This window comes from Triturus cristatus, chromosome 11, assembly GCF_964204655.1.
Source record: "Triturus cristatus chromosome 11, aTriCri1.1, whole genome shotgun sequence".
Lineage (NCBI taxonomy): Eukaryota > Metazoa > Chordata > Amphibia > Caudata > Salamandridae > Triturus > Triturus cristatus.
Window position 1 is genome coordinate 242,632,268 of NC_140594.1, and position 14,793 is coordinate 242,647,060.

A 14,793-nucleotide genomic window follows, 5' to 3' on the forward strand; every position below is an offset into this window, starting at 1 on the left:
AAGTCAACATTATGGATCGCTACACCCTACCGAAAGGTTCTCCCGGCGGGTCGCATAAGTCTTCCGAGTGCCCCGCGGATGCCCCGGATTTGCCGACGGATCTGACTTTGCAGGACGTCATGGGCGCCATAGCTGAGATGAAGACCTCGGTGGGTCAACAATTCGACACCCTGGCGCACAAACTCGACGCGGTCCTCATCGATGTCAACCTTGTTAGAGCAGATCTATCCAAGACAAATGACCGGGTTGACTCTTTGGCCCATACCGCGTCGGGCCTCATGACTGAGGTGGCGGCCCTCCAGACGGAGGTACGCCGGCTCCGGCAGGCCAGTGCGCTCACGGATCGGCGACTGGAGGACTCCGAGAGCAGGGCCCGGAGGAATAATGTTCGCATTATCGGAGTGCCTGAGGGACTGGAGGATTCGGCGGCGGATCTTTTTGTGGAGGATCTGATTTCTACTCATCTCCAGCCTCGAGGACTGAGTAAATTCTTTGCGGTGGAGAGGGCCCATAGAGTTCCTGGCGGCAAGCCGAAGGTCGGAGCTCCCCCGCGGCCTCCTATTGCCCGTATCTTCAACTTTCGGGACAGGGATGCGATTTTACAAGCTTCTAGACTGCGGGGGCCGCTTAAGCTGGAGAACATGGAGGTGAACTTTTATCCTGATTTCACGCAGGCGGTCCAGAAGCAGAGACTGGGTTTCATGGGCGTCAAGCGGCGGCTTCGAGATATGAACTTAAAATACGCAATGCTTTTCCCGGCCAGGCTGCGTGTGGAGTCTGATGGTCGCACTCACTTTTTTGACCGTCCTGAGACGGCCGGGGACTGGTTGGACACTTTGTCTAGGGGACATGATCGGGATGGGATGGGGGCAGCGGGAGGAGAGTGCCCACCGGACCGGGTATGAGGTATTGACACTGGGGCTCATTCCTGATGATGCCACTTTTCGGCCAAGCTCAGGGTTTCTTGACTGTTGTGTCTCGTTCCCCCTCCATTGGAGGTTGTGCTGTGTCTCGAGGGGGTTCTCTTTCCTCCTCTAGGGGGTCTTTGTAGTTTAGTTCACACAGGGGCGACAGGCACACTGCAGGTTGGGGGGGCTGTTTGGGCTCATGCAGGGGTGCAGGGAGGGGGGAGTTTTGTTTGGGATGTTGGGTTGGGGTTGGGTATTGTTTGTTTGTACCACAAGGCAGAAGTATTGTTGTGCTATATCTAAAGTGCTCTCTGGGGGGAGACTGATCGGTTTTGGCTGTGATGGGGGGTAGGGGGCTGAGACTTCTGTCCTGGAATGTTAATGGACTGGGGGACAGGATAAAACGGGGGGTGGTCCTGCAGTTCTTAAAACGGATTTCACCTGATATTGTATTCCTGCAGGAAACACACCTTATCGGTAATTCCTTCCGTGCCATGAACAGGCGGGGCTATCGCCTTGTAGCTCATTCGGGCTTCACCTCTGGTTCGAGGGGTGTGGGCATTATGGTTAAAACCTCGCTCCCGTTGGAGGTTGATGAGGTGCTCCATGATGATAGGGGACGGTATACGGCTCTAGTGGGTAGATGGGAGGGTAAAGTGATTGTTTTGGTTTCTGTTTATGTCCCGCCGGGGTTGCAGACGACTACTTTCGCTGATTTGGGGCGCCTTCTTCTTGGGCTGCCGGAGGGGACTCTAGTGGTTGGGGGGGATTTTAACGCTGTAATTTCCGGAACTGAGGATCGTCACCCACCCAGGGATCTCCCCCGCGCCCAAACTTGGTTGTCTGGCCTCTTGGATACCCTGGGACTGGTGGATTGTTGGCGGCTGAAACACCCTGCGCAGGTACAATACACCTTTCATTCCGGGGCTCATGGTAGTCTTTCGAGGCTTGACTATGTTCTGATGCCAGCAGCACAGGCGGGGAGGGTTGGGGAGGTGCGGCATCTAGCTCGGGGTATTTCAGACCACTCCCCGCTCTTGTTGCACTTCGATATTGTCCCGAGGGGGGAGGGGAGGGTGGTCCCGATCAACCCCTGGTACCTGCGTAACCCCACAATTCGCGCAGCTTTGATTAAATCCCTTGAGCAATATTTTGGAGATAATGTGGGATCTGTGTCGTCTGCTGTTTCTCTGTGGGAGGCGTTCAAGACGGTAATCCGGGGGGAGGCCCTATCCCTCATTTCCCATTCCAGGCGGCGCGAGCGGGAGGAGGTGACCCGTATCGAATCTGAGATAACGGAGTTGGAGGGTGATCTGGATTGTGGTGTCACAGACGACAAACTGCATGCTCTCAGACTCAAACAAGCGGACTACAAGGCCTTAGTCACCGAGGCGGCCAGGGGCCTGAGTAGGGAGCAACAGGGGCGACTGTATGATGTGGGTGATAAGGCTGGAAAACTGATTGCGTGGCTGGATAAAAAGGAGAGAGCGAGTCGAGTTGTCCCGTCGGTTGAGAGACTGGATGGTGTGTGTGTCACTGAGCCGGAGGAAATTGTTGATTGCTTCGCTGAGTATTTCCGCGGGGTGTATTCCCCGGTATCTTCCCGCTCGGAAGAGGATTCCCACGACCTGCTTAAAGATATTGCGCTGCCTTCCCTTTCGGAGGAGGATAAATTGTTGATGGACGCAGCTCCGACATCTGAGGAGATTGCCCTCGCCATACGTTCGGTCACCTCTAGCAAGGCCATGGGTCCTAATGGCCTTCCCATCGAATTGTACAAATTACGGCCGGATACACTGGCTCCGCATCTCCGTGATATGTTCCTCGCGGCCTGTTCGGCGGGTTCCCTCCCGCTGGACCAGCGTCTTGCCACTATTGTGGTTATTCACAAGGAGGGGAGGCCGCGGGATCGGGTCACATCTTACAGGCCCATTTCGCTGTTGAATGCGGAGCCGAAAATTCTGGCCAAGGTGCTGGCTACTCGGCTGGTCAGCGTGGTGTGCGATCTGATCCATCAGGACCAGTCCGGCTTTATCCCTCATCGCAACACCGCGCTTAACCTGCGGCGTCTGCATGGGGTGCTCTCGAGGGTCCCGTTCATACGTGAGCCAGCCATTTTGGCGTCCTTGGACGCCACTATGGCGTTCGACACGCTCGAGTGGCCGTATATCTGGGCGACGCTGGCGAAGTTTGGGTTTGGCCCGGGATTCATTGGCTGGGTGAAATTGTTGTATTCCGGACCGCTGGCGCAGGTGGTGGTGAATGGTAGAGTATCGGCTCCTTTTGAATTGGGCAGGGGCACGCGGCAGGGCTGCCCGCTGTCGCCGCTCCTCTTTGCGCTCGCCTTGGAGCCCCTGGCGGAGTGGCTGCGGTGGCACCCTTCGATTCGTGGTCTCCGATGGACTCCTGAGTATGAGGATCGCGTCTCCCTTTACGCGGACGATATTCTTTTGTACCTTGCTTCCCCGCGTGAATCGTTGATTGTGTTAGTGGATGTACTGTGTTCATTTGGCCGCAACTCCGGCCTCGTCATCAACTGGGCTAAATCGTGTGTATATGTCCTCTCAGGGGAGGCTCCTATCCTTCCGCGGGGTTGTCCTATCCAGGTTGCTCCGCAGGGATTTAAGTATCTGGGTATCTTTATTACCCTGGACTCTGCGGCCCGATATAAACAGAACCTACTCCCCCCCCCCCTCCAGCGCCTGAAGGAGGATGTGGCGCGTTGGAGGCGCTTGCCGCTCTCGCCACTCGGCCGTGCGGCGCTGTTTAAGATGATGTCGTTGCCACGTTTCTTATACGCTCTACAAAACACGATGGACGTCGTCCCGGCTCGCTACTTTCGGGAGGTGGAGGGTCTGCAGCGCCAACTGTTTTGGGATGGGAGGCCGCGTATCGCCCTCGCGAAGCTGACGCTCCCGTGGTATGACGGGGGGGTCGCCCTCCCAGACATCAAACGGTATTACTGGGCCTCCCAGCTGGCTGCGATAAACCACGGGCTTTATGGGCCCGCCCTTAACCCGGCTTTTGAAATGGACAAATTGTTGTTGCCGGGTGGCGACTACAATCGTGCGCTCTACTCTAGATCGCTCGACGCACGTTTGACGGGTCCTACACGGGTCGCGGTACGGGTGTGGCACGCGGCAAACTTGCCGATGGGGTGGAAGGATCGGCTGACCCGGGCGACGCCATTGTATGCATCTGAGCGATTGGGCTGCTTGTGGACTACGAAAGGCTTTGAGAAGTGGGACACGATTGGCATCAGCAGGGTGGGCGATCTCTGGACGAGGGGGGATTTAAAACGTTTGATGTGCTGCAGACGGAATTCCAGTTGCAGGACAGGGAGTACTTCCGGTATATACAGGTTCGTCACGCGCTTTGTTCTGTGTTCCCGGATGTGGCGTCCATCCCGGAGTGCTCCCCTCTGGAAGATAAGAGTGCTGGACGGGCATGTACCGGATGGCACTATCTCATTGATTTATAAAAAGCTCATCAACGATCGCTCGGGACTGCTGACTGGCCTTCGTGAGGCATGGGTTGCCGATGGATTGGAGCTGGATGACGAGGACTGGGTATTTGCGGTGGCCTCCCCGAAAGAGGTGGCCATACCAGCCCGCCTTCGTTTCGTCCAGCTCAAAATACTCCACAGGGTCTACGTTACGGGGCCGGGTCTGATGCGTATGGGATATGCCGTGGATGGGATGTGTAAGCGTGGGTGTGGTTTGTTAGGGACCTTCTTCCATACTTTGTGGGAATGTCCGGAGGTGGCTCGATTCTGGCGTGGTGTACATGCGGTGTTGCAAGCGGTCACGCATGTGACGCTGTTTCCCGAGGCTAGGAGATGTCTGTTGAATGTGTGGGAACCGACTGATTACACGGTGCCGCAAACGTGGTGGGTGACACTGGGATATATGGTGGCCAAGCGTGACATAGCACAATTGTGGGGCTCCCAGAGGTCACCAACGGTTTCGGTATGGAAGGACAACATGGATTGGTGTATGTTTCGGGAAAAGGTAGTGTATGTGGCGAGAGGTAAGCCTGGGAAATGGGTGAAAGTGTGGGGCTCCTGGAACTCCTATCGTGGCGGGATTTGTACCCCGCCACTGACGCCTGACTTGGCGGCGGCCCAGTCTCCCTAGTCTGCTTGTTCCCTAGATTCTGTGTCATCGTGCCCACTTTGTTTCTGTCCATGCCCGTCCCCCCCCCCCCCCCCTATTCCTGTGGATCGGTAGGGTCCTCCCGAGGGGAGCACATAATGTTGCTTAGACTTTTGCTGCCTTGTGGGTTTGTTTGTAGTTTTTCATTAAAAATGGAACCGCCATTTGGGGGGTCTGGACGGTGTGGCCGCAAACGCTTCTTTCGACTTCTGGGACCTTTACCACTTGCTGCTTGTGTTTTATAACTGTGTTTTATGATCTCACTGTTTGCTAGCGGCCGGCCTGAAGGTTGTAGGCCCATATTTGTATATCTATTGCATTCTGTAATAAAGGTTTCAAAAAAAAAAAATATATATATAATCTTGGTTAATTTCTACAATAACATTCCAAGCCCCCTTCATGAATCGGTCCTTAATAGTTTAAAGGCCGATTTAATAAAAATAGAGGATCAGCTCAAAACAGACATGCTGCTTATCTGGGTGGGGGACTTTAATTGCCCCCTGTGCACACAGAGCAACAAGGGCATTTGTGGTCTGGATACCGGCAGGGATGATTCACTCACCCATTTTTCGCATACTAAATTAGGAGACTTATTAAATGGTCTAACATCTCATTTTAACTTATCATATGCGAACGAGCTGTGTTGCCCACCGAAGTGTTTTAAACCAACTTATAACGGAAGAGGTTGCCACTCTATAATTGATTACACCTTATTATCCTCGAGGTATTCAGGGACTATACTTAACTGGGAGACTCTCGATATTGCTCTCAGTGATCACTACCCTATTGTGGTGACCTTAAAATTAAATCCATATGTTATCTCCAACGTAAGGAAGAATCCTTCCCATACCCCGCCACACAAGTTGGCAACTACAAATGGGTTTCATTTAAAATGGGATAAAGTAGTTCCCATAGTCTTCCTCCAATCACTGGTTAAAAACACCTATGCCCATATTCAGACATGCCTGTCAACAACAGAAAATCCCCAGGCAATTAGCCATTCCTTCTCTATAATTACGATGGAGATCAAAAGATTACTCGCACAAGCCCCAAGGAAAGGCCCACCGTGCAGCTAAGGCTGGTTTAATAGGACCTGTACTAAAGCTTTGAAACTTTTAAAAACGGCCCTACAATCTAATCCAAGAAACCAGATAGAAATACGGCAAGCTAGACAAAACTATCGTGCAGCTCGACTGGCTAGGAAAAAACAGCTGAAATCAGAGGCCTGGCTAGCTTTACAGGAAGCTTCTAGCAAAAGGGACAATACTGCCTTTTAGAAGGCAGTAAATGCCCCTTTCTTGCAGTGCACCCAGCCCCCAAGGATTGATCTAGCCATACCTGCCGAAACCTGGGTTAGACACTTTGGCACCTTATATAATTTATCAGACCCCAAAGAACCGGCGGGTGTATTGGAAAGTCATCTCAATCCCCAGCCAGAGTCAAATACTCCTAGTCTTTTTCCTCTGGACATCTTTTTTTAATGTGAAGAGGTACTTGTGGCACTGAAGGAAAGCCCTTCTGCGAAGGCTCCCGGTCCGGACTGCGTACCAATAGATGTATTTAAATCACAGCCGGACCTGTGGGCTCCCTTGCTCACCAACGTCCTAAATTCCCTGAATGTCACGGGCTTCATTCCTACTTGGCCTGAGGCGGTCGTAGTGCCGATTTTTAAAAAAGGTGACAGGAATAATCCCTCCAACTACCGCCCAATTTCGCTGCTTGACTCCCTGATGAAAGTTGCAGGGAGAATCATTTTAAACAGAATCCAGGACTGGATAAGTGAGCGAAATATAATTTCCAACTTGCAATATGGCTTTAGACAGGGTAAAGCCACTATTGAACAAGGCTTGAACTTGACCCTTATAATTGCCAAATACACCCAGGCAAAAAAGGGAAATCTCTTTGTGACTTTTGTAGACCTCAGCTCTGCATTCGACTGCGTTGATCATGAGCTGCTCTGGGAATCTCTTGTAGAGATTGGCCTAGAGCCCCCTATCCTCTCATTTATTAAAGAACTTTACAGGGGAGCATCAGCCCGCGTTAGATATGGTAGAGGTGGAGAATGTTCTGATAAGTTTTATATTAGGAGAGGTGTAAGACAGGGATGTATATTAGCCCCCTTACTTTTTACACTCTATATAAACTCTGTTGGTCACCATCTCAATAGAACTTACCACGACTACCCCACCATAAACAGGAAACCAATACAGATACTTCTCTACGTGGACGACGCAGCAATAATGTCACAGACTCGCATGGGGCTACAAAGGGCAGTAGGAGAATTCACCGATTTTAGGTCACAAAGAGGATTAAATGTCAACGCCTCCAAAACCTTTACCATGTCTTGTGGCTTAGGGATTGGAAAGAAACAACGCTCCATTTTTTTAAACGGTAGAAAGTTGGAAAGCACTGATAGGTTCCCATATCTGGGCATTATTTTCGATAAGAGGGGCTCCTGGCGGGCTGCCGCCCAAGCTAGGGGAATCGTGTTCTCTAAAGCTATAGGTGCATTGACTAACTTTTCAAAAAAGTTAGGGGGACGTCCGATTAACCCCTTATTACAGATCTACAAGGCCAAGGCCAAATGCATTGCATGGCACTTACAGATCTGGGATTTGGGGAATTGAGCACGTTGACCATGTTCAACGCTCTGAGAACTCTTTTTTACGCTACCTCCTGGCTGTCCCACGCGGTACATCTACATACGTGGTTCATAATGAACTTGGTCTTACACATATTATGGACACCATAAATTCTTCCCCCATTATCCTATGGCATAAAGTCTGGACCAACCAAGAGACCAATCTAAACAGGGAAATCATCACAGATTGCCTTAGCCTGAATGAGGCTGACAGCATCAATGTTGGACCCGAACTCGTGGCGTGGCCCATTCAGACCCGTAGTGACACCAGGCTACCCCCTACACTACACTGACTAGCGTAGCCTCCCCGACCCAGAACCCGGGGTTACCCCTGTCCACCCCTCCATCTTCCAGACACCGGGCACCCTTCCCATTCCATCGGCCTCGCGGCCTCCAGTACCCGGCCCGGCACCCCCGATGGCCGCACAACCCCGGCCTAGTCGCACCATGCCGGCTGGGGGGAGAGAGGGCTCCTGGTGAGCAGGAGAGGGAGGAGTAGTTTTCATTCACACCTGGCCTCCTCCCAAGAGATGGTTTCAATCGGCCCTCCGGCCACCCTGAGGGCAAGCTCCACGCCTGCTGCGTGTCTGGGATCCCTCCCAACCCCACTTTGAAAGGATCTAAGGGCCGCGTGGCAGGAACCCCCAACACCTGACCCCCAGGAGCTAAGACCCCTGCCCGTGAGGACTCCGGACATCAAAGAGGAGTCGACCTATAACTAGGGGCGCCCTGGGACCCTCGGCAGTTGAATCTTGGAACGAACGAGCCCTGCGGACGTGGTCGCGGCTGAAGAACATCCCTACAACATCGTACGGAATTCTTGGAACCTTGGTGAGCCCTGCAGACAGCGTCGCGGCTCTACCTGGCAGAGACGGACTTCTGCCTTACGACACCCGAGCCCTGCGGACGTGGTCGCGGCTCACCTTGCACCCTAGAGAACTCTGAGCCCTGCTGAGTGACTCGCGGCTCCTGGAAGATTGTCCGACCTCCGACACCCGGACCAGAGTCCTGCTGAGCGGACACCCTCAAGAGACATTCCGGTCCGGCTGGACCTCAAAGACCATCTCGTATCCCCCGGCTCGAGGATTGAGAGCTGTGCGCCGGATACGCTTCCGCATTGACCCCGATCCTAAGACTGTCCCGCTACCCCTACCGAGACTTTGGGAGCCCTTGCTCTACTTGTACATACTCCTGTGGATCATAAAGATCCTGATATTGCTAGATAAAGCATACGTATTCCAGAATCTACGGTGTGGTGTCTCTGTGTTGCCTGGTGCTGAATCAGCGTGTACGATCCTAGGTGTGAGACCCAGTCCTGAAGAGGGTCTCCGACCAGTGCTCGGCTATTTCTCCCGGAAGGGTGGGCGCAGGGTAGCCAAGCACATATTCTGTCCTCCCCTGGGGCTGGCCCTTCTAACAATCAAGTGGTTGAAATATGTAAGAAACCTGTCATCTGACCTAGGGCATCCTGAATTTTTTTCTGATCCTTCAACTCTGAATAAAATACCTAGAGTTACACTAAAACGACTAGTCTTAAGCCATCTGACTAGCCGATGCTGGTTATCTGAAAAACATAAGAGCACGGTAGTTGACTACCAACATTCTACCATAACACAAGGGACCTGAATACCATCTCCTTTTATCCGTATGCTCGTAACTTGTTTTCGTACTGATACTTTCTTCAGACTATTAACATTCCCTAATCAAAATTGTTGGTCCAGCAACCTGGAGAAATGCCCTTGCGATGGTCTGTCAACACAATCTAACATCCACTGCATTTTGTTTTGTAGGTTCTATCAATTGCCGAGGGCAACCTATTTGAAACCCTTACTTAAATCATGGGGACTACAATCTTGTAGAGCGGCCTATTATAAATTAAAAACATTGGACAATCCCTTAGCCATTGCTGTTGTTTCCTCTTACTTAAAAGTGATCGTGAGAGTGAGGGCTTCAATGCAACCTTAGATGATATAAGATTCAACGCTTGTTGTGTATTTCTTACTTAAATGACTGCATGATGGCTGTTAAATCATTGTAATTATGCCTACTGTACTCTTTCGAATACGTTTTTACGTGCCTTCGCGGCATCTTATTATTCTATTTTATTTCTTTTAATATATGTGTACTTTTGGGATATTGTTTTTACATATCGAATAAAGTTTATAATTGAATTGAACGCTGGGGTGGCGGACGGGACTGCCAGGAGCTTGCACATAAAGTTATTCTCAGTCCCCTGGATGTCCTTCACGTCCTTGTAGCCGCAGACATCACACCCATATGTGGCCATAGGGATACATTTTTTTATAGATCTTCAACAGGGCAGGAATAGGTTTTGACTCCAGTCTTTTTGCAAAATCCAATGTGGCCCCAACGGCTCTGGTTAAGACATTCTTTTTGCTCATCAAATAGCACCCCTAAACATGGGAAAGAGGGCACTTTAGTTAATTCAGCCCCCTTCCAAAAAAAACTTATCCTTGGCAGCCTTTTGGAGGCCTATTGACATGGTGTGTGATTTAGTAAAATTAGTGGTCAAATCGAATGATTCCATAAAACTTATAAAACCATTTAAAAGTTGTTGGAGACCCACAGTGGTTCTGGCAAGTAGGACCACATCGTGTGCATACAGGAGTGCAGGATCATCTTACTTCCAGCTCTAGGGATGTCTTTGCAGCTGGAAAATAAAAAGTCCCCCAACTTGTTGATATACAGTGCAAACAACAAGGGGGCCAAAATGCACCCCTGTCGAACCCCTCTCTTAACCGCCCAGGAATCCGTTAGGCCGCCAACTTCTTTATATCTAACCGAGGCGGTAGTGTTTTCATGTACAGTATGTAAAAAAAGCCACAAATTCTATGTCCAATCCCATGTCACATAGGATCGAGCAATGGTTATTTTGAGTGACACTGTGCACAGTACTGTAAGGGAGTCCTTTTCATCATGGTCTGCATTCTTGAGGACGAAGCCCGACGAGAAGGACCCTAGAGGGGAGAGGCACTGATGCGATCCCCAACACAGAACCAAAAAAAAACATGATGGAGGTGAACCAATTGCAACCTCCCCCTCCCACACAAAAAAGAAAAACACAAAAAAGACAACTGTCTGTTGCCGATGGGAGTGGAGGAACCGAAAAGCGTCTATGAGCACCAAGAGACCTCAAACCTGTGCTTTATCAATGCACGGCTAAACCAGATGGCGGAAGTTAATTATCAAACAATGGAGCGGATCCAGATGCGTATTACCAGTCATAGGAGGAGTTACTATCCTGTGACTCCAAACACTTCTTCGAAGAAAAATAAGTTGCACGCATCTGAGCCGAACAGTAGATGGCAAGTGTATGCAGAGCATGCATATCTACAGCTAAACATGTCACAAACATAATTTTTCAGGACAGAAGTTGGAATTAGACTTTTTTTTTTTGCAATGTGTTCTTTAAATGAGATGTATGAGCTGAGGGTAAATCTTAGAGATTTGGCCTTTTCTGTCAGTTGAGGTGTGAAGCTCTTTAGGTTTAAGACGGAAGGCCATGCTTAAACCAGAGAATGGTTTTCGCTGTTGCCAAACAGGAGACATTTGGCCTTTGTGGAGTATCGCATCAGTGATTTTGCTGTTAACCAGCTTTGGACATATTCTATGCAGGCTTTGAATCTTCATGTTGCTGGATGAGGACATTTTGAGATATAGTTGGGTGTCATCAACATGCCTGTGGATCTTGGTGTTGCTTTCTGCGTGGAAGACTCCCAATAGCATTCATGTACAAATTTAAAATAATGGGTGACAGGATGGAGCCGAGGAGGACACTTCAGGTGATGGGGAGAGTCTAGGATTGGTTGTTCCCATCTGAATTAGTTGCTGTTGGTAGGTGAGGTAGGATGTGAATCATTGTAGGATTGCGTCAATGAGGTCTGTGATATTTCATCATGTGGATCAACACTGGATGGTGGACTATCAAAAGCTGCAGAGTGGTTGAGCAGCACCAGGAGACACGGGTAACTTTTGTTGAAGAAGAGGCATTGTTGACTACCTGGAGCATGATTATTTCAATACTACGGCATAGACTAGACCCTGATTGATAGTCTTCAAGTAGGTTATTTGATGTATTCAGGGTAGGCTTTTTCAGCAGAGTCTGGTCTTCAGGCTGTTCGGGAAGGTGCCCTGCGTAAGGTGTTGACAATGTGGAGGAGGGATGCTACCTTTTTAGCAGGTGTCTTTGAATAAGTTCAGGATGTTGGAACGGTCTGTGTGGTGAACAGCATTGAAAGATGACAAGTCAGTGGTATGGTGGCTGGGCATAGGTGGTAATGTGGATGCACTGGTAATGTAAGATCTGATTCTGTTAATCTGTAGGATAGTGGGTTCTGGGATGGGGTTGCCATTCTGTTTAACGACCATAAAGTGGGCTTTGCTTCCATTGATTACTCCATTGATGGTGGACTTAAAGTAGATAGCTTTAGCTGTGGCGATGATGTAATGATAGCTGGAGAAGAGAACTTTTAGAAGGGTAAGGTCCTCCTGGCATTTTGATCTTCTCCATTTCCTTTCCTGCTTCGTATGGTGTGCTTATCTTTGGTAAGTACTTGGGTCTACCAAGGTGCTGACAGTTATAATTTGTAATTATTTTGATTAATGAACACAGATATTCCTTCATTTATATTTTTAAACTAAACGTATGGATTGGTAGTTTACGCCTGTTATAAAAGAACCACCAAAAAATCAAATTTCCGGCTCAGACTCAAATGTTTGACTAAAAGTGCTGACATGTAACTTATAAAATCCACCATTTACTTGCAGAATTTTTGCTATACCATACACACCTGATCATCTTTAACTTCACCAATGGGTTGATGATGTATTCTGATTAATCTGAAAGTAAGGAACACAAATATTTACAGTTCTCTTATTGCTAGCACAAACAGAAAAACATCTATACTTATCTTTACCAGATAAGAAACATTACACATATCATACACTATTTTACAAACAAAAAACACATTGCTTTAGTAAGTTAAAAATCCTCTTGAAAGTTTTATAAAAATGTTAACAGATCAAAACTCCCAACTGGTACATCAGGGGACACAAGTTCGTGTGGGTGGTTCATTTAACAAGTTAGACCAGATATATAGGCTGGCTTGGAATGATCAATCAAAAGAAGTTGAATATTTGGTACACAAACACACAGGACCTACCACAAAGAATGTACAAACAAAACTCTACTAAACAACAGGAACTATACATAAAGATCATCATATTTGATATTGTAATTCTAAGAACTGTTTAAATTTAAATACTACATCAAAACATTCTGGTTATATTAAGTCAACTAGCGAAGCATGAAAACAAGCAAGATTCTGGATCTACACAGTCCACAAAAAGTGCATACACCAAGCATTTTTTTTTACTGTCTGCAAATATGTATCTCACAGCACCATAAAGGTCGCTAGTGGCCTTAAATGCTAGCTTCTACAGAGCAATAAAATCAGATTCCATCCAAAAGCACTATGTGGTCTCGTAAAAAACACTCACAAGAGGATCTCTAAAGCTGTTGTTTTAACTTTCCTGGAGAACAGCTACAAATCACCTTCAGCTAGTTGCTCATCTAAGCAATAGGAAATCACCTTGCTATCCATTGCCAACTTTACCAAGTTTCTCTCACCTTACTATTTAACACATGCACAAGTCAATCACGCAGCAACAGGCTACTAAGTTTGACCTAGGTTTTTCTCATTTCCAGGTTCGTAAAGGCAGTGGATATATCCAGAGGTACATAGTGTGCACCGGGTGTTTTGGTGACAGCATGCTTAATGTAATAAATCCATACAAACAGTATGTGTCAGGGAACCCATTTCTTTGGCTACTCCCTCACTAATGAACACTTTTATGATAGCTACCAACTTGCAGATGTGATGCAATCTAGGTCTGCAGTTTAAAAGGCACAACGTGTCAGGGTTTCAAATCCTCTTTTAGGCATGAACCTAGGAAACATCTACGTTGCAGTCTAGGCACTTATTGTTAAAACATTCCTTTGATGTAGAGGACACTTAAATTTAACTATAATCTATTATCAGCAACTAGAGAGTACAACACTGGTATTAAAATCCTCATGATGTCAATCTTAACAGTGCTAACACTCTGCTACTCAAACAACCATCTGGGCTGTGGAAGAACCATTCTCCACATTACAAAGTTAAATGAAAAATAATAAATGAAACCTCTCAAAGGCATAAGGCAAGCTGTTATTTTATGAGACTAAAAAATAAGCAACATGCATCAGCAAAGCCTATATGTTGCGCATTTTAAATTCAAGTACCTAATTATTTGGAAACAAAGGGCTAATTTATTTTCCATATGACTCCCAACTAAAGTAAATGCTCTGGCTATTTTATACTCTGATGCAGTTTAAGAAGCAGATTTGCAGCAGCCCGCCTCTCTCCATCAAGCTCTCAACAGAGGTATTGGAGTAGTTCTTTAGGAACATCCAATCGTTTACATTTTTGGTTAGTGTTCTGCTTGGAACAGAACTATTCACTAAGGGAAAGAACCAGGATAGCGGACTTTTTGGATTGGACTGGAAAACAATACAGGCAGCTTGTTTGTTGGGACTGATGAGAAACCTGCAAATGTAGTGCCAATATGAATGTTCATACACTACTATGGGAACTTTGGGACTGCTACTTTTTTCATAACAAATTTAAGGTAACTAGGTCAAGTAGCTGATGGCTGGCCCAAAAGTATACACAATATTTACATCGGTCATCTAATCTGCATCCTATTGAGGTAATGGGACTGTCATGTTCATTTTAAGACAAGGAAGAAAAAAATGCACTTTCCTCATCTATCCGAGCAGAAGATAAAAGATTTACGTAAAAAATGTGCGTGTTCTTAAAGTCCAAGGCCTTAGATGTGACAGCTAGGGATCTCCAGGATGAAATCCGAAATTAATGCCAGGACACTTCACTTCTTTGCCATGTGGTTTCACATATATTATGGGACTGTTCATAGATTTATTTGCTGCAAAGACAAATTGTGTGGCAGGGCACTTGTCGGATATGTGCCCATTCTAAGAGCTCTCATCCATGGCCTTAAGGTAGTCTTC

General features: G+C 47.9%; 1 protein-coding gene across 6 annotated transcripts in view; it reads right to left on the bottom strand.

The window, feature by feature from the left end:
* Positions 1–14,793, bottom strand: part of TPST2 (tyrosylprotein sulfotransferase 2) — a 366,385-nt gene that overhangs the window by 17,799 nt on the left and 333,793 nt on the right. For all 6 annotated transcript variants that reach the window (XM_085633284.1, XM_085633283.1, XM_085633286.1 and 3 more), the window contains one exon: positions 12,515–12,563. In XM_085633284.1, the coding sequence (XP_085489410.1) occupies positions 12,531–12,563 (33 nt within the window). In that variant the 3' untranslated portion in view covers positions 12,515–12,530. The remainder of the gene's footprint in view (positions 1–12,514; positions 12,564–14,793) is intronic.